This window comes from Pelobates fuscus, chromosome 5 (genome assembly GCF_036172605.1).
Source record: "Pelobates fuscus isolate aPelFus1 chromosome 5, aPelFus1.pri, whole genome shotgun sequence".
Taxonomy (NCBI): Eukaryota; Metazoa; Chordata; class Amphibia; order Anura; family Pelobatidae; genus Pelobates; species Pelobates fuscus.
This window is the reverse complement of record NC_086321.1, coordinates 292,744,255-292,765,651: the sequence shown is the minus strand read 5'-3', so window position 1 is coordinate 292,765,651 and position 21,397 is coordinate 292,744,255. Positions and strand designations below refer to the sequence as shown.

The following is a 21,397-nucleotide window of genomic DNA, read 5'->3' as shown; positions in this document are numbered from 1 at the left end:
GAGGAATCCTTTATATATGGTGGTCATGGCTGGGTGCAGAACCTGGTCACCTATCGCCGTTACATCGACGATCTGTTCTGGATCTGGAGGGGCTCTGCAGAAGAGCTTACTGCCTTTTTGACACATTTAAATTCCAATTCATGGGGGATTCAGCTCACTATGGACCACAGTGATAATCAGGTTAATTTTTTGGATTTACGCATTTTTATTTCCAACAATCAAATATATACTGAAACCTTCTTCAAGAAGGTGGACGTTAACAGTTTCATTTTTTATGACAGCTGCCATTATGGCCCGTGGCTGGACAACATCCCCAAAGGGCAGATGTTAAGGTGAAAAAGAAACTGCACGAGTGGAGAAACTTGCGAGAGCCAGATCGACAAGTTAGTAGAACAATTCACAGCTAAAAACTACCCTAGGACTCTACTGGATAAGGCCCATAAGGAAGTGGGGAAAGTAGACAGGAAAAAGCTACTAGACAAATCAAGTAAAAAGATTAAAAATAAAAATAAAAAGAATAGTAACAAGAATGAAGTTTCCCTAATTTTTGACTATTCAGGGAAGAATAAGGATTTAAAAAATATAATTAATAAATATTGGTTTGTCTTAAAGGAGGACCCCCTGCTGGATAAGATAATTTCGAAAAAAACAAGGATCATCTACAGGGGAGTACCGAGTATTAAGAACCATCTGGTAAAGAGTAGCTTTAGACAAGAAAATTCAAATAAGAACTTCCTCAATAAAGATGTGGGTTTTTTCCAATGCGGATACTGCTTGGCGTGCAGAACCACGGGAGCCACTAAGTGTGTCAAAAAAGAACTGATAGGGGGCAATACACAACAAGTATATAGTGTGAAACAATTGATAACTTGTCACACTACTAACTGCATTTATGTTCTCACATGCCCGTGCAATATGCACTATGTCGGTAAAACTACCCGGCAAGTGCATATTCGTATTGAGGAGCATGTGCGTAACATAAAAAGAGGTTTTAAGGAGCACCCCCTATCCTCCCATTTTATTCACAAACATCAGGGAGATGTTACCAAATTGCAATTTATTGGGATGGAAAGAGTTAGTAGAAATTGGAGGGGTGAAAATCTGGACAATAAATTGTCAAAACAAGAAATGAGGTGGGTGTTTAAATTGAAATCGCTGTTCCCTAGGGGTTTAAATGGAGAATTTGAAATCTGTCATTTTTTGTGAATAAATTATAATGTCTGTTTTTTTTCCAACCTTTCTTTTTCAATCAGCAGGCACTCTGTAATAATGCCAGTCTGTATTTAGTATAATAATTGCATACTTTAGAAATGAGTATAAAATATATATTTGCACTGTCTATTTTAAGGGATATGGAAAAAGTTAAGGCTTTTCCTGCTGTCTAGAATTGATCTTCTTTATATAATTTCTATAGAATTTGCAATTTTTATTAATTACCCTCGTATAATGTCCATTGTGTATACCTAAAAACTTAATTTAATGAAGTAAGAAGATGTCTCTTTGATAAATCATTATGTGGAATAACTTAGATATGGTCTATATATGCATTAGAAATAATTGTGATTAATATCACTTGGATGATTCTGTTTTTAATATGTGGCACTGAATATAACCGTTTTAGTGTGGGTGCTGGAAGGGGTTAAGTCTATGAAGTCTATTAGTGTGTAATTGAATGATTGAGAAAAAAGATTGTGCGAAACCACGCCCCCCGGCCAATGAGGCGAGAGAAGGGCGGCACTATGGACTTAAAAGGAAGACTGGAACCCCATGACGTTGTCGGAAGAAGCCTGTGGAGGCGGGCGAAACGCGTCACACGGACGTCATTGGAGGGCGGACCCGGAAGCGATCACGTGACCGGACTACAACCAGGAAGCGTTTTTTTCGAGTACATGTGTTTTATGCTTTTATGTGGGTGACTCTGCGAGTTTATACCCACCACATCCAAAGTAAGGGTTTTTAACCTATTTTATACAATAAAACGAATTGTGATACTATTCAATTGGAGGTCCTGCCCTTCTTTCCTTTTATATACAGCACAACAGAATCATCAGTGGACATATCCTCCTGACTACCCTGCAGTGTGGGAATATCCCCTCTCCCAAGGAGCATTTCAAACCCAGAGCCAGGGGTGATAGGGCTCTGGGACATGTGAGTTTTTTACATACAACTCCTTTTCCCCATATTATTATTACCAGATGGTCTGCACCATTATTTGTTTCTTTATATTTACAGATTAATTTAGCGCGTTCTTTTTGGTAATTATTGTTGGGCTACTAATATGGATGGGAGGAGGGGGGAGGTAGAAAAATTATTGGAAGGGGTTAGGGGAGTACTAATATGAATGGAAGAGGTAGGGTGGGTTCTAATATGCATGGAAGGAGTTAGGGGGTACTAATATGCATGGAAGTGGTTAGGGGGGTACTAATATGCATGGAAGGGGTAGGGGGGTAATATGTGTGGAAGGGGTAGGTGGGGTTCTTTTGTGCATGGAAGGGGTAGGGGTGGTTCTAATATTCATGGGAAGGGTAGGGGTGGTTCTAATCAGGAGGATCCCGGCGCTGTATCTGGGTAAGTAAAACCCCTTCCTTGTAGTGACCCTTTAATGTTATTATTTAATCATTTATATAGCGACTGCAAATTCCGTAGCGCTGTACAATGGGATAAACAACTCCTAGTTTTAGAATATACCCGGCGAGTAAAAATGCTATCCCCCCCAGATTTTTTTGGGTTCCTACGCCCATGCCCACCCCCTTCTCTGTGTTCCCTGGTTCCATCAGCTTTCAGTAGTATCTTTAAAAAAAATTGTTAATAATTAAAGGCCTCCCTACTGTCACGGGCCCAGAGGGCTGTCATGATCTGGTAAAATGGTCCAATCATGAGAGAGGCTGTGAAGTTGTTGAGGGTAAACCAGTATAGGGAGCTTCGATCAGTGATAGAGTCCATGGTTGTTGTTTTTTTCTTTATTTACAGCTATATCCTTCTTAGATCCTGCCCATTAACTTGTGTCCTCTGTACTGGACATTTTGTTTACATGCATCTCCTTTTATGATTTTGAGCTACTCTATCAATCCCTGTTGTATTGTAAAGAGGACATCCTGGATATGTCATGTTATAGGCTGGGGTGCTTGGAACTTCCACTTCCTTTTCTTCACAATTGGAAAGAAATTGGAAGACATTTTTTTTCCTCAGTTCCTAGGAGGATATTAGTAGGTGGTATAGGGCCAGTGAATAATGCCCTAAATACAACGCCCTAAACTAAACGAAATGTAAGCTAAACTAAACATTTAAAAAAACTGCGAGTGTTATAAATGTTTTTAAACAATTATATACCGGTTTAATTTCATTCTAACTGTATTTTGATATTATTATACATATATATTTAAATAAAAATAAATTTAGAATGACGTTATAGATACATATATGTATCTCTCTCTCTATCGGAGCTGAAACGTTGATGTGGTTTTCCTCTGAATAAAGAAGAATATACTTTGAAAAGCCCAGGAGTGCCGGTATTTTTTCGCTTTATATACACCAGCCCCCAGAGCACCGGGTAATTATTGATTTAAAGTTGGAGTGCAGGAGCTCTATATATTTTTATATATATATATATATATATATATATATATATATATACATACATAACTATAAATTAATAAAACTGATAAAAAATATATATATAAATATATATATATATATATATATATAAATATATATATATATATATATATATATATATATATATATATATATATATATACACACACACACACATACATCTGAGTCCAAGGATGGCATTAATCCCATAAGAGCATTGATATTGTTGGCTGTTGGCTAACAGGTAGGTTTTAACAATCTTTACATACCTTCAGGGCCAGATTAAGAGCCCAGTGGGCCTGGTGCTGACAATTATGATGGGGCCTTATTAAAGAATCTTATTGACCAAAAACACTAAAACAGTCATACCTCTCAAGTGTCATGTATCTGATGGAGTTGGTGTTGGAGGGAAACTCAAAGGATGCCGCTATATGAAAACACATACTCTATGCTAATCTCTTTATCTAATTTATGCTTTCATCTTTCAAGTAAATCCATACCCCCTAACAGCAGTGTTCTGTGAAGCAGGAAGTCAATGGGCAGGGTAAAAGGGTGGGCCACTGATGTGAATCACGTGACCAGAACTGCCAAAAGGGGCGAACATGTCTGTTCAAAGAATTGGAAGGCCAGCCTGGCATCAGTGTCCCTATGTATCACAGTGTCAGTGTCCCCATGTCGCCCAGTCCCCTAGTCTCCCAGTGTTCCCATGTCTCAGTGTGTAGGATACTAGGGAACACTGAGAGACATGGGGACACTGGGAGACATGGGGGCACTGAGACACATGGGGACACTGGGAGACATGGGGGCACTTGTGGATACAGACATGGAGACACTGGGAGACATGGGGACACTGAGACATTTGGGTACACTGGGAGAAATGGGGTCACAGACACTAGGGACACAGACACTTGGAGACACTAGGGACACAGAGACATGGAAACACAGACACTAGGAGACTTGGGGACACTGGGAGACATGGGGACACAGACACTTGGGGACACTAGGAAACATGGGGGCACTTGTGGACATAGACATGGGGACACTGGGAGACATGGGGACACTGAGACACACGGAGACACTAGGGACACTGAGACATGGGGACACCGAGACACAAGGGACACTGGCTGGGAGACATAGGGACACTGAGAGACATAGTTACACTGAGACACATGTGGACACTGGGAGACATGGGGACACAGACATTTGGGGACATTAGGAGACATGGGGACACTGGGAGACTAGGGGAGCCATGGGGACACTGAGACACTAGGGACACTGGCTGGGAGACATGGGGACACTGGGAGACATGGAGACACTATGTCCCTAGTGTCTCCGTGTCCCAATGTGTCTCCCTATGTCTCACAGCTCCCCATGTGTTTCAGCGTCCCCATGTCTCAGTGTCCCCTAGTGTCTCCGTGTCCCAATGTGTCTCCCTATGTCTCACAGCTCCCCATGTGTTTCAGCGTCCCCATGTCTCAGTGTCCCCTAGTGTCTCCGTGTCCCAATGTGTCTCCCTATGTCTCACAGCTCCCCATGTGTTTCAGCATCCCCATGTCTCAGTGTCCCCTAGTGTCTCAGTGTCCCCATGTTTTCCAGTGTCCCCACGTCTCCCAGTGTCCCCTAGTGTCTCAGTGTCCCCATGTGTCTCCTAGTGTCTCAGTGTCCCTATGTCTCCCTGCGGCCTTTCCCCCCATCCTTCACATACCTGAGCTGTAGGCTGTCTCTGCAGGCTGGGAGCTGCTGTCTGGACTCCCTGTGCTGTGTAGCTGCTCCCCCATGAATCAGTGAGTAGAGAGAGGCAGGGAGATGCTGTAACTTCCTATCCCTGCCTCTCTCCATACACAGTGACCCCTACTGGCCGGTGCTGGTATTACAGAGTAATCTCCATTTATACTGAGTTCAATATTTGCATTTATATTGCCGGTATTACCGTCACGGCCAGGCAGGCTCAAATATCGGCTGTGCTTTAAAATACCAGTCAGGTGGCAAACCTAAGAGTAGTATATAGAAGAAAAAAAAATTATAGTAAAAAGTATTTTTTTTTTTTTTAATGGGCCTATTCCATGGGCCTGGCGCTGGAGCTGCAGCTCCATCAGCCCCTATGTTAATCCGGCCCTGCATAGCTTTATTATTATTATTTAATCCCACTCTTAATAAGCATAGGAATTATTCATACAGACACTGTTGAAAAGCTTCTGCAGCAAGTACCATGGCTCATTTGCCACAGCTAAATTTCAGCTCACCAGAGTGGAATTTCAACTCACCAATGGCTAGTGGGTGAGTGGACGCTTTGAACCTTGATTATTTTTATTATAGGCCTTGATTTAATATTTTCGGATGAACTTTTCATATGATTTAAAGTGATACTATATTCACCCAGAACACCCTCATCTCAATAAAGTGGTCTTGGTGCATTGGTCATGTCATTTTAACCCTGCAATTGAAAACAATGCAGTTTTTTTTTAATCATCATTGCCATTTATATAGCTTCATCTTATTTGGACAATTACAAAATATTACAGGAACAATAGGTTGATGAGGACCCTGTTCAAAAGAGTTTAAAAATTAGAGAAGGTGGGGTATAAAATAGGGAGGGCAGCCTAGGGGGTAGAAACCAAGCTGCAGGGTGGGGAAGTATCAGAATTGGAATGTGAGAGTGGAGCGTGTGAGAGCAATGGACAGGTATGTAAATTAAAGTTAAGAAGTTCTTAAATAATTGAGGACTAGGGGAGAGTCTGATGGGAATAGGCAGGCTGTTCCAAAGAGATAGAGCCATTCTTGTAAAGTCCTAAAAGTGTGAGTAAGCAGTAAGGGTACAAGCAGCAGACAGGAGAAGGTCAACGGTAGAGCAGAGAGACCGAGGAAGGGCAGACCTATGAATTAGTGAAGTAATGTAACAAGGCAGTGGCGGATCCAGGGGGGGGGCAACGGGGCAATTGCCCCCCCCGAGAGCGGATCCTGCTGGGTGCATTCACGGACCGGAGGGGAGATCAGAGATCTCCCTCTCCAGTCCGCTGGCACATTGCTGGGCGGCCGGCATTGGAGGGAGAGGAGACCCGAGAGCTCTAGCTTGCAGCTCCGCCGGATCTCCTCTCGCGAGAACGGAGCGTTGCCGCGGTTACCATGGCAACGCTCCGTTCTCGCGAGAGTGAACTCTAGCCCACAAGGTGCAGGCTAGAGTTCACTCCCCACTAGAACCGCCAGGGATTATCCACGAGGACCACCAGGGCTACACAGAATGGATATCCCCCCTCCCTGGGCAAAGGTAAGAAGGGAGGGGGGATAATATTTATAATAGTAATTCCAAATATTTGTTTTGTTTTTAAATACATAAAAATATGCTTTATATCCTCCCTTCCCTGGGCAAAGGTAAGAAGGGAGGGGAGATATAAAGCATATTTTGTAATTTAAAAAAAAACCAACACTTATCTGTTTTAATTAGCCGCCCCCCCCCAACTACACACACACTGCCCCACCACACACTTACCCCCACTGCCCCCCCATACACACACTGCCCCCCCATACACACACTGCCCCACTGCACCCCCATACACACACTTACCCCATATACACTCTGCCCCCACTGCACCCCCACACACACTGCACCCCCATACACCCACTGCACCCACTGCAACTCCTATACACACACTGCCCCCACTGCACCCCCATACACACTCTACCCCCACTGCAGCCCATACACACACTTACCCCCAGTGCACCCCCATACACACTCTACCCCCACTGCAGCCCATACACACACTTACCCCCACTGCACCCCCATACACACTTACCCCCACTGCACCTCCATGCACACACTTACCCCCACTGCACCCCCACACACTACCCCCACTGCACCCCCATACACACTACCCCCACTGCACCCCCCCATACACACACTGCCCCCACTAAACTCCCATACACACACTGCCCCCACTACAACCCATACACAGTGTTCCCACTGCACCCCATATATACACTGCGCTCCCATGCACACACTACACCACTCACACAAACACACAATGCCCATCCTACACACAGTGCTCCCACTGTGCACACACACACACAGTCACACACCTACCTACCTAGAGGCCCTATCCCCATACTACAGCCCCTATCCTGGCAGACCCCAGGTAAATTGTCAAACTGTTCTTAAACGGTTTGACTATTTACTCTGGGAGGGCACCACGGCATCCTGGCACCATAACCACTACAGAGAGCTGTAGTGGTTATTGTGCCTGGATTGTTTCTTTAAATTATATATGAGTGCCCCTCCCGAGACAAGGCTCTGGATCCGCCAGTGTAACAAGGTTGTTAAGATTTTTATGGGTAAAGGTTAGTACTCTGAATTGACTCCTATAGGGTACAGGAAACAAATGTAAGGGCTGATGAGGGGTGAGGTGTGAGAGTAGAGAATGGAGTGAAAATTCCACCTGGCAGCAGCATTCATTACAGACTGTAGTGAGTCAGTATGATTTTGCAGGGTTAAAGCGGCACTGTCATGCCGAACTTACCTTTCCTCAATCTCTTCCTCTTCTCCCCCTCTCTCAGGATCTGTTCTTCTTTTCTTCCTGTCGTCTTTAGTTTTCTTTAAAACCATAAGACAAAGTAGGGACTCTTTGTCTTATGGGAGTCCTCCGCTTGACCAGCTCTGACCAGCGGAGGAGCAAAGTGTGATTCATTTCCGCTGGTCAGAGCAATTTTCCCATGATCCCTAGCTTTCCTCCCTGTTCCCACAATGCTTCCTGTCAGTATTGCCGAACGTCCTGTCACTTAGACAGAACGCCGGCAAAACTGCCGAATTGCATCCTAACAGAATGAGCACTGTTTCTCCATTGGTGTTAGGATGCAATTCGGTACTTTGTTTGTACCTGCGCGGTGGGTGGGGGCCTTATTGTTTTATTAGGGCCCCCACCCACCGCTCAGGGGTGGGGGCCGGGGGGGAGGACAGTAGGTCCCCCCCCCCTTATTGTTTTTATTAGGGCCCCCACCCACCGCTCAGGGGTGGGGGCCAGGGGGGGAGGACAGTAGGTCCCCCCCCCTTATTGTTTTATTAGGGCCCCCACCCACCGCGCAGGGGTGGAGGCCGGGGGGAGGACAATAGGTCCCCCCCCCTTATTGTTTTTATTAGGGCCCCCACCCACCGCGCAGGGGTGGTGGCCGGGGGGGAGGACAATAGGTCCCCCCCCCTTATTGTTTTATTAGGGCCCCCACCCACCGCTCAGGGGTGGGGGCCGGGGGGGAGGACAGTAGGTCCCCCCCCCCTTATTGTTTTTATTAGGGCCCCCACCCACCGCGCAGGGGTGGGGGCCAGGGGGGGAGGACAGTAGGTCCCCCCCCTTATTGTTTTATTAGGGCCCCCACCCACCGCTCAGGGGTGGGGGCCAGGGGGGGAGGACAGTAGGTTCCCCCCCCCCCTTATTGTTTTATTAGGGCCCCCACCCACCGCGCAGGGGTGGGGGCCGGGGGGGAGGACAATAGGTCCCCCCCCCTTATTGTTTTATTAGGGCCCCCACCCACCGCGCAGGGGTGGGGGCCGGGGGGGGGGGACCTACTTATTACCATTTTATTTTATTTTTACAGTGAGCAGCCACAGGCTGCTCACTGTTTAGGGGACATGCCCCTACTCGCGGTATAGCGAGTAGCGGTATTGGGGAGATTTTAATCTCCCTTGTGCTATTATGGGGGTCATATTGACCCCCATAGAGTGAGGGGGGGACATGGGGGGCTTATGAAGTGGTGGGGAGCTCTGCTCCCTGCCGCTTCTATAGTTACATATTACAAGGAGGGAGCTGCACGCCGGTAGCTCCCTCCTTGTAATAAACTGAACGAACAAACTAACACTGATACACAGTGTTAGTTTGTTCATCTGATTTTTTCTATTCATTCATTCGTCTGTCTGATGAATGAATGAATAGGTGAAATTCCCGTTCGCATGTCCAGGTGTTTCACTGGGCATGTGCGGGAATCTCACAGTCTGTGTAGTGTGGGTAGATGACGTGTCCACAGGGACTTCACCTACCCACACAAAGATGGCGGCGCCCTGAATAAAGATCGGGGCAGAAGATAAAGAATTAAAAAGAGGTAATGTGGGGGGCTTAGGGGCATTTGGGGGTGACTAGGGGGTCGATTGGATGTAGTGGAGGCGGGAGGGGGGTTAAAAAAAAAACGGGATTCGGCATGACAGTGCCGCTTTAAGTCTACCTGTAGTGGCTGTCAGCATGACTCAATATTTTCCCATGGAACGTTTTGCATTAGAAGCCTAATTCTAATGCCTAATGTAATGTCTCAGGAGGAGCAGTGGTGTGGTGAGGAAAAAGGTAAGTAAAGTTTTAAAGTTGAAGTTTCAAGAATATACCTACCATAATAGTCTCACTGTATTCTTTTGCAAATGTCAATATCACAAGTTTGCAGGTTTTAATATCTTCTTACATATATGGCAATAGGTTATTAACATTTTTTTTAGACTATGAGAGGTGAAGAGAATTTATGGATTTTGTGGATTTAAAGGAACACTATAGTGTCAGGAATATAAACATGTATTCCTGACATTATGGAAATGGCATGGAAAAGGTGAGTTTGCTTACCTTTTGATCTTAGCCAATCCAATGCTTTCCCATTAGAGAGCATTAAGAGGCTAATGCGCATGCGCGGCAAAACACAGCACTGCGCCAATCAGCATCTCCATGCAGACTGTCACTGGAGGTGTTCCAAGGCAGGAATGTAAACACTGTCTTTTACTCTGAAAAGGCAGTGTTTACATTGCTCAGCCTGCAGGGACAGGCTATAGACACCAGAACCACTACATGGTGTGTCCCTTTAAATAACAAAAAAATGAAATATGTACTTATCAAATAACCCTATAACATCAATAATAGCAGGTAAATGTAGTTATAAAAATACAATGTTCTTGAAAAGAAGCAAGAGGAAAGAATGTTAGAATTGTCATCTCCATGGGAAAATATGGAGTGTTGGATTGTTTGCAGAGCAATACATAGAGCACAGTATGCTTGAGTCATTTCATCTTTGTTCGCAATTGAAATAATTAATCGTCTGCCACTAAAAGCAAACTATCAAGCACTATACTGCTGTCTAGATACCACAGTCAAGTGATACAGCTTCTTAGAAAAAGGCTGTACAGTTAACATTCCACTGCTGCTTCTACATCTACGCATAAATAAATATTGTTCTAATAACAGGTACTAAAGAAATGTACAGATCCTTTATTTTGCGTCAAAGATTGTCTTTTATTAAGATGAAGCCCTTTTAAGAAACATTTTTCTGAAAAATCACTTTAACATTAGGACAGGGAACATGACTTTGTCAGTTCCACGTAATTTTCTAGAGGGCGGCAGTGTGTGTGTAAAGGGTGCGGTGTGTGAGGGTGGCAGTGTGTGGTTGAGGGGGGCTGTGAGTGTGAGGGGTGCAGTGTGTGAGGGTGGCAGTGTGTGGGTGAGGGGGGCTGTGTGTGTGTGAGGGGTGCGGTGTGTAAGGGAAAAGAGTGTGGGAGGGAAGCAGTGTGTGCGTGTGAAGGGTGCAGTGTGTGTGTGTGTGTGTGTGTGTGTGTCTGAGGGTAGCAGTGTGTGAGGGTAGCAGTGTGTGTGAGAGAGGTGCAGTGTATGTGAAGGGGCAGTGTGTGTGAGGGATAAAGTGTGTGTGTGTGTGCGGGGGGCAGTCCTTGTGTGTGTGTAAGGGGTGCAGTATGTCTGTGTGTGTGTGTGTGTGTGTGTGTGTATGTAACGGGTGCATAGGGTCTATGCAGTGTGTAGGTGAGTGATATGTGAAAATCTATCTTAATGTCTCTACCAGGGAGGGGGGACATAATGCTGCAAGCCCTGGTGGTCCAGTCGTGGCATGTTCACTTTAGCGTCAACATGTCCTCCTGCGAGTGAAGCACTGTATCTTTACCATGGTAACGCACGGGCACACTCTAAACAGCCTGCTCGTGGGAGGAACACAGAGCCTCCCAGGCCCTTCCCTCTATGCTGGAACTAAGTGCCAGTGGACTGAAATATCTCCTCACCAGCCTGAAAGAGCAGGGCTGACTCAGCTGTCAGGGGAGATGAAAGGGTCTTCCTTGCCAGCCTTGGTCCACGGCCATCGAGGCATGCCAGGTGTAATCTGCAGAACCCACCACCGCCCACCTGAAATCCCAAACTGCCGGTAGGGACCAGGGACTACCCATGGGGGTGGGTAATTTTTATGAAATTATAATTTGACATTGGATGAGGCTAAGGTGGACAATTGGTCCACCCCCCACTTTATTATTTATCGTCCACACCTGCTGCCAATAGGTGGGGGCTAGAGGCGGACAATAGGTTTAATCCCTACTTAGGGCCCCACCCACCACCAATGGGTGGGTGTTGGGGGGACAATGGGCCACCCCCTTTTTATTAAGGGCCATCACTTATTATACAGCTATACTGTGTTACTAGAGATTTGTGTACATGTTTTGCTGTATATACACCTTTCTACATCTATAGCTTCTTTTTTATACATATCTTATCTGCGAACACTCCCTAGATCACAGTCTAGTTATATGTCAAACCTATCAGGCTAATCATACATCCAGCAAAGGTTTTTTACAGCTGGATTTCCTCAAATAAAAAGGTAATTAATTATTCAGGTTATCTTGGATCTTCACCTTTACCTGTTTTAGTATTGAGGTTTTGAGGAGTATGCCGAAATGGACTTCTGTGTGATCGGACCAGACAGGCTAGCCCTTGCTCCTAAAGTGCATTAATGAGCCTTGAGATCCCTTGACACTAACGCCATTTCACTGGTTGTCCTTCCTTGCACAACTTTTAGGTACTAACACCAGCAGACTGGGAACATCCCAAAAGACTTGCCATTACAGATGCTCTGACCCAGTCGTCTGGTCATGCATTTATCATACATCCAACACATGAAATTCACTTGCTGCCTGATATATCCCACCCCTTGACATGTACCATTGTAACTATATTATCAACGATATTCACTTCTCCTGTCAGTGGTTTTAATGTTGTAGCTGATTGTAACAGATCCCCCTGTTTTGCATTGGATCTGCAATCTATGTTGTATCAGCCAACGTCCATGTTACCTGGGAACCTCTACCCTTTGTTTTATTCTATGATGTCCCATCATCCACCTTGCCTTGCACTTAAAGACAAAAACAGTTTCTGGCCCTTTAATTGTGTTGTGCAAAGAATGGGTACGTTTGATATGGCACTTCGGATACAGCTGAAGTGCCGAAGTAGTCGAAGTGGCCGCCATTAGACAATCAAACATGTGGCGGCGGCCATTTTAATGTACCTTCCCCTACCCTTCGACACCGCGGCTGGAGACTAAGTCCCGTTCGAAGATTCGAACACCCGTACGAACGGGACTTTGTCATCTTTTCATGGGAAATAGACTGCCACTCGACTAACGACCACCGCAGAAGTTTAACCCCGTTCTACTTCGACGCTTCGACAGAAGTCGAAGGGTGTTCGACTATTCGAACGCCACCTTCGCATGGGACTTTGTCAATTTTCAAGGCAGAAATAGACCGACCACACAGCCTGAATCTGTGGAACTGTTTTGGGCATGCAAACAGGCGTGCGGTCGGTCCAAAGAGACTTTTTCAATATCTCTAAGTTGTGTGGTTCATAAAATTATAAGTTTTATTCATGTGTGATACAAAATCATAAAGTTATAAAAATTTATAAAAATGTATAAGTTTTAGCTTGGAGATAATTGAGTAGATACAGTAAGAAACTCAATTATCTCCCAAGCAGAGGGGAGGGAATCTGTGGGATGTAACCATTATCTAATTGGTTAATGCCTAATTGTCTGTGGGCGTCTCCCTTGCAGGGAAGCACTGCATAAAAGCAGAGTACCTGCCATTAAACATCAGTTCTACTTCACCCTCAATCTAGAGTCCTGTCTCTTATTGGGGGTAACCGCTATACAGCTATTCAAACAAGCTCTTGTAAGAGCTTCTTCACTTGGAATACGACTGGATGCTGAGAATCCTCCTCACTGATCGGGAAAAGGACACCCTCCACCGGTTGAAACCCCTCTGCTACACGGGGTAACCGCTACACTGATCATTATATACTGAACAATAAAATATTGCTATGTATTGCCAGGGGCATTGCTACATTACAGAAATACTTGGGAATTCAGCCTAATAGAAAATGTAATGACCCTCACACTTACAGGTGAGGATATGTTATTACCCCATCTCATTATCCATGAAGTAAAAGCCAGGGCCAGTGCTAGGATTTTTGGCTACATAGGTGAAGATGCATTTTGCCACTCCCCTCCAAAATGTGTCTTCGCCTCTGTGTCTCTCAACCTCCTTTTTGAATGTCTTACCCCCTTTAGTGTATCTTCTCTGGCTTTTTGGTCTTACACCCCTTTAGTGTATTTATCCCCCTTTTGCCTCTTGGTGTGTCTTTTACAACCCACTATTGTGTGGCTCTAACTACCCCCTTTGTCTCTTACAACCCTATTGTGTCTTATTTTCCCCAGCCCTTCTGTGGGTCTATTACTTCCTCTTCCAGTCCCTTTGTGTGTATCCTTCTCCTCCCTAATCACTTTGTGTGTCACTTTTTCATCCCCAGTCCCTTTATGTATCACTTTCCCCCCCCCCCCCCCCCCCAATCCTATAGGGAGTCCCTTTCTTCACCTAGGCTCTTTGTGTGTCACTTCCCTCCCTGCACAAGGTGACTGGCAGTACAGATACCTAATAATTGCTGGGCTTCCTGTATCTTTCTTCTTCACTTCTGAATTTGGTCCCTCTCTGCAAAATGTCTTTTTCACTTCCATCAAGAACAGTTTGGTCTTAATTTCTAAATCCTTGGGCAGCAAACTCCAACCTGTGTAGAAATAAAAATAGAGAGGTTATAAAGCAATAATATTGATTAGATATTTTAGTTCAGTGAAAAAAAATCTTTACATGTTTTTTAGTTTTCTATATGCTAATGTTTTTTATGCTAATGTTACTTTGATGTGATACATCCAATCTGGCTGTATCACAATAAACTAATGTATATTAATTTGGTGAAATAAAATACACTTTTCTTGTTCTTTTTTTTCTTGTGTGATGGAGCCCAGCCTGTGATGTTACCCTCAACCATCTTTGTCTGCAGCTTGAAATTTGGATGGAGGCATTGTAGTGGACCCCGGGTAACCCGACCGGTTACCTCCGCTAATCTCTTCCTTCAGTCACTCAGGAACCCCTTAGAATAGCAAGAGACCCATTTCCCCCCAGTAACTGGATGAGACACAGCTCAGGGAATACAACACTGGCTCAACTGATCTGTTTAATGAAACATGGTACAGCCAAGTTACAGTACAAATTTCTCAGTCCCAGGCTGGAGGGGGATGGTTTACAGATAATCATCTCCCGTTCTGGGAGATACCAACAGCACAATATTTACAGACAATAGGTAACAATTCATACATGGGGGAAACTTAGGGGGCTCTGTGCATCGGGAAGGAAAAGGGGTTCACATAAAATATACATTCCTGGATAGCCCCGGGTCCCAACTCGGATCCCTGTAAATAACGGGGCTATCGGATGTACAGAGCTCGAGAAATCATTGTATAAAGTCTAGGCTTGAGGCTCTGTACATCCCCGCAATTAGTTTCACAGAGTTGCTTGGTTTAGTCCGGCGAATTCAAACTTCGCACCTAAACCAAGCAACAGCCAATCCGGAGAAAGGGCGCAAACCAATATGCACCAATTGGTGCTCAGGGAGGGGAACTGTTCCGCCCGCCAATCGGGAAAGGGCGCAAACCAAATTGCACCAATCGGTACTCAGGGAGAGCAGGTGTTTCGCCAGCCAATCGGGAGAAAGGGCACAAACCAATTTGAATGGTAGCTCTTCTCCTATTGGCAGGCACTGATTTCCAAGCAGCCAGCAGGACTCTGCGGCTGGGAGGATGACTTACAATTCCAGGGATTCTCTCCTTGGCTCCTTTGGGCAGCCACCAGCCTAGATAGTGATTATGCTCCTTTAGCGATCCCCCGCCCAAACAACCAGTACCCCAGAGGTGTCCCCACCAACCTCAGGAACCCCTTTAATGGAGTTCCGATGCGAATACCCCCACAAGGGAAGAGTCTCCTTTCAGGATACGAATGCCCCCCCGGTTGGCGTTTCTCTATACGAAATGGCGGCCCCCAGGGGAGCACTCATTAATTACTTCCCTTGAGATTTTGCAGGTATGTTATAGGTGCGAACGTTCTAATTGATTGGTGTGAACATTCTAATGGGGTACCGGGGTGGTCACCATTCGGGAGACGAATGGGTTCCATTCATATGAACGCTCCCGAATGGGAAACAAAGCACAGTACACAAAACACATGGGGAAACACACAGGGAAACACACGAACAGACAGCGGGTACATGGCAATCAGTGATGACGTTCCGTCACAGGTATGTTGGGCAATCTCTGGGGCTTTGCTGTCTACTGACACATGTAGATGTTTAGGTACTGAGGTCAGAGAGAAAAGGCAGGAGCTAGGGCAGAACTTGGATCAATGAATGAACTCAATGGCTGGCCATAAAAGGCTCTGGACTGGCAGAAAAAAAACTGGTAAAATGGTGCTGAACCTCAATATAAAGGCTATGTTTTGAGTGAGATCTGATTTCACTGCCCAACCCTAATGCGTGTCTCAACACCAGCAATACGGTTTCAGCTGCTCCACCAATGCTTATTGGCCACCTCACCCTTCTTTATAAGGATTAAACCATCCAAATTGCCACACTAAGACATCAGGCATGCCATCAGACACCAACCAAAATGTCCAACCACATGACACAATGACTTTTGCTATTGTATAAAAAGTCAGATGAAAACACATTGAGCCTCAGAACATAAGCTTTGGTTACCCCCGTAGGAATCATGGAAGATAAAAACAAACAAGCCAGAGTTGTGAACCAACACGTTGTAAGAAGTCATTTGCAATCTCCAAATACTATTTTAACTGTCGTCATGGTTTGTATAATAATATTAATATTAATAGGGTAATGATATAATTATATAAAAGGAATAATATGTTTTGATGAGTACATACATATAACTAGTTGTGAATAGATCTGGTTACACAATGTAAGGCAATGTACATACTTTAAAGAGTTCTCACTATCAAACAAGTTCCAAGGGGTAAACAGCACCTTGGAAGAGGACAATATGGGATATTGTATACAATATTGTAGAGCCTCCAGACTTTATGACTCTGCACAGGGGGTTGGGAAAAGGGGTCAGTTTAATCTGATAACACCAGGCCCTTTGTAAGTGCTACTACAGAGTTTAGTTTGCCTAAACCATCTTTAAGGTAGGTCATACTTACTTGGAATAGGTCTCTTTCCATTTTCACCTTATTATGGAGTCAAATGTGTAACAGGAAAAGGTAGGAGGACAAAGGGAACAACCGAGCCATACATAAGTATAACTAATGACATTCTAAACAATGTTGTACATGAAGTCTGTGGCTTAATACACTGTTTATATGGGGGGATTTTATGACAAATTTGTAACAGTAGTCTAATTTAACCCAAAACAGCCCTTCTTTTGTGATGGCTACACTACAAATCTATCAGTTTTATTGGTACCCATGTAATCCTGGGAGCAGATTTAAATGACACTTTTTTTTACCTTTGTTGACTGATGAGCTCAATAAAGCATCTGATATCATACATATCTCCTTAAATCCAACAGATCACAGGCACTATTCTGTAGCTTTGAGGAGCCCTCCTGGGGCTCAAATATACCTTATTACTTATAATAATATACCTTATTACATAGAAAAGCATGGGTAGGCTAATGTGCTTGCACGGCAAAACACGCTGCACAAATCAGATTGTGACTATTATTGAAATAATGACAACCACTAGAGGCTGGTCAACTCTGCAATAAAACATTGCCATTGCCATTCAAAACAGGGCAGAAGGGAATGGCACCAAGACCACTTCATTGAGATAAAATGGTCTGGGTGCCTATAGCGTCCCTTTAATATAATTTTCTATTATATTTCTCCTTATTTCATTAACCGGTAATGTAGATATATGTAGATATATCTAATTTTAAATACACTGTATTGTATTCTAAATACTAAAAGCAGGTGTGTCTTATCTTTATTATATTGATGGATGCACCACATTAGGTTGGCCACTGACAGTGAATCCAGTGGTTAGAGATAATGCAAATCACTTGGTATCATTGATGTGTTTCATTTGTATAGGTTAACCAGTATTATTTGTATTATGCTGCCACCTTCTGTTCACAGCTGGCACTGTATAAGTTTGTTTTCAACAAATAATTCATGGGCAATTATTTAGGTTCAGGTTCAAGTCACAACTGGTACAAGCATCAACTAGAAAGGATGCTTGTCTGGATCTGATTATAACAAACAAAGCTGTTCTTTTGACCAATATTCAAGTAAGGAAGCACTTGGGAAATAGTGATCACAATATACTGTTTGTTTTAAGAAAGCTGAAATAAGCAAATGCACATGGGGTATACTAAAACATATAATTTCAATAAGATAAGGGCAGCTTTATAATACATTGACTGGTATAAACTCTTAATGGAAAAAAGCACCAAGGATAAATGGAATATATTTAAACAAATATTAGAAAGGTACATTTCTTAGTATATATTAAATACAAAAGAAACAAACTGAAATGTGGCTTAGTGGGATTAGCAAACAAAGAGATTAAAAATAAGAAAAGGGCATTTAAAGCATTTAAATCTGACAAATCAGAGGCATTCACAACAAAAAAGTGTCACATATACACATTGATGCACAGTTTATGTGTGTATGTGCCTGAGAGTGTGTCTGACAGAGAGTATCCTTGTGTGTGAATGTATGTCTCTGTGAGCCTGTTTGCGTTTTTGTCTGAGAACCTGTGTGTATGGGGTAGCTGCTTGAAGTATGTTGTGTGTAGGGGGTGGTGGTGAGAGGGGGTGATGGTGTGGGGGGTGATATGAGAGGGGTGATGGTAATGTGAGAGTGAGGGGGGGGTGATGTGAGAAGGAGGGGGGTAATGTGAGAAGGAGGGGGGTAATGTGAGAAGGGGGGTGATGGTGAGGGAGGGCGGTTGATTGCGGGGGTGGTGAGGCTGAGGGTTGTGGGGGTGAGGCTGAGGGTGGTGGGGGTGGTGAGACTGAGGATGGTGGTGGGGGCTGAGGCTGAGGGTGGTGGTGGTGGGTGAGGCTGAGGGTGGTGGTGGGGGGTGGTGGGGGGTGAGGCTGAGGGTGATGTGGGGGTGGTGAGGCTGAGAGTGGTCGGGGGTGGTGGGAGGTGGTGAGGCTGAAGGTGGTGGAAGGGTGGTGGGGGGGTGGTGAGGCTGAGGGGGTGAGAGAGAGCATACCTTTACTCCGTGGTGATCCAGTAGGCTCCCTGGTGGTCCGGTGGCCATTACTTCCGGTCTGCAGCTCCGCAGAGCTGCAGACCGTGTAATGTCCTGAGACCATCACAGTGTTGCCGTGGTAACCTGCGGCAAGGCTCTGATTGGCCAGTTCTCGCGAGACACATGGTCTGCAGCTCTGCTCACTGCGGAGCTGCAGCCCGGTGTCTGCGGTGGCTGGCCAGGCAGCCAGGAGGGGCCTCGCGCCTGGTGGCATACCGGGCAAGCTGCCGGGCCCCCTATTGGTGTGAGGTCCTCGGTCACTGACCGAGGACCTGACACAGTCTGTCCACAAGCGGTTTAGGCGGCCGCGAGGCCCCAGCCAGCGCAAGGCATTAGGCGGCCGCCTAAAGCGCCTAATTAGAGAGCCGCCTCTGATTCACAAGATATAAGGAACCAATAATGCATGCAAAAAGGCATTTAGAGTGGCTAAAATAGAAAATGAGAGATCAATAGCCAAAGAGAGCAAAACTAACCCCAAGTGTAAAAACAAAACAAAAAAAAACAACATGTTTCTTAAATGCATGGGTATCAAACAGGTTCTCCCACACTGGAGAGGGGGTGATTGTGTTAAAAAAATTATCCCAACAGGAAACTTATTGGATCTACAGGATGCAAACTCTGGAACCGGGTGGGTTAAATTCTGACATAGACTTAGTGTGTTTTATATGAACAGAAATTTTTCTTCTCCATGTCTGTCTGTATTCATTTATGCACCTCTTTTTATATTAGATGTTTTTATGTTTGATATATATATATTTTTTTCTATCGTATTGATTTACATTTATTTATTCTTATTTGTATTTATACTTTCATTTACATTTTTATTTCTATTTTATTATTATCATTTTATTATTTATTTTCATTTTTTTATCTATTTATTTATTATTATTATAATTATATATATTATTTTTTCCATTTTTATATATGGAATGTAGATTTATGTGTTTTTATTGTTATACTATTTCAAATTAGAATTAAACTTGTATATATGTGGTATTATCGAATAAAATATTCTAGTTCTCTAAAAAGTATATGTGTACTTTATATTTAATACACTTTAGATAACTCATTAGCACTTTATATATGAATAATATGTCAATAAACAACGTTAATTGAAGTAAGATATATTTGAAATTAAATGTTGATTCGATGTATAACCAATTTTTTTTTCTTTATTTTTGAGTGCATGAATGAAACAAGACAGCTTACCTCGCCACAATAGCGTTCGTAAGCATAAACAGATCACGTTGATATTATAATTATGGCATTTAAACAGTGCACATTTTTTATGCATAGATGCATAAACAGATCTTGGATTAATATTGGTTATGGTTACTCATTGCAATGATACTCACTGGCTTAATCTGCGCTTTTTTGTGAAGGGTGTGCATGCTGAATTAGTACAGTGCTTGCAAGTGAACTGTGTGTAACAAGATGTGTGAGCGCTGCTAAGTGTGCAAGGTTATGATATAGGCCACTTAAGTCTATTTCGCTGTGGCACCCAGCTAGGTCGGCTGTACAGATAAGCATAGCGCGAATGAAGTGCTCAATACAAGTTAAAGCCGTTTTAAATGGGTGACCTAGTGCAACATGAGAGGCTAAGGCATGCGGTCACTAGACAGGCTAATCCACACAATAAAAACATATAATAACATTGCTAACAAGTGCAATCAGAACGAGTGTTACATTGACAAAACGATTGACCAGTGTAATAGACATTTGTGAAATCATGCTTATCTAAGTGTGTTAAGTTTCGCCTATCTCAGAGATGCATTGCTTGAAAGTATTGCAGGACAAAGTCCTCCATGGCTGCATGGACGTGGTGGGGTGGCAGCAGTCCGGGCCGCCGTGCAGGTGTGAGAGTCAGTGGAAATCGGCCTATTCCTGTAATTGGCACTAGCAGGGCACATACCAGATAATCCCGTGGGGCCTCTGCGTCACAGAGGTAACCATTTCTTTTTAAATGTGAACATCTATGAGCGCATGACAGGTGGAATATAATGGACATGCAAGGTTCACTCGTAGTGGAAAGCTTACGTGTTTGACGTCGCCGTGCATAAGGGATTACGTCATGAACCCGGAACCAAAAACAGCTGTTAAAGATCCTGTAGCGGCGAATCAAGAACTGAATTTAAGAAACGCCCACGGGATCATCAATACAATGTCAGATAGTATGCCTATATAAGTTGCATTTTGGGGGGAGGAATTTCAGGCGGTTATCATTGTTACACTGCATTCTGTAAGCTTGTGATTTTATTTTATTTTTACGAAGTCCCTGAGGAAGTTCCAATATTGGAACGAAACGCGTATGACTAGTATTTGTTTAACACTTTTAACCTTTGTCAATAAATGAGATTTTTATTATCAATTGCCTGATTCCTGCTTTGTCCAAACTCCTAAATATCCAGAAGGGGAAGAAG

The 21,397-nt window shown here is 44.0% G+C and overlaps 1 protein-coding gene across 2 annotated transcripts in view; it reads right to left on the bottom strand.

The window, feature by feature from the left end:
• LOC134611511 (colorectal mutant cancer protein-like) overlaps positions 1-21,397 on the bottom strand; it is a 159,472-nt gene that overhangs the window by 51,828 nt on the left and 86,247 nt on the right. For both annotated transcript variants that reach the window (XM_063455447.1, XM_063455446.1), the window contains exon 8: positions 14,303-14,435. In XM_063455447.1, coding sequence (XP_063311517.1) covers positions 14,303-14,435 — 133 coding nt within the window. The remainder of the gene's footprint in view (positions 1-14,302; positions 14,436-21,397) is intronic.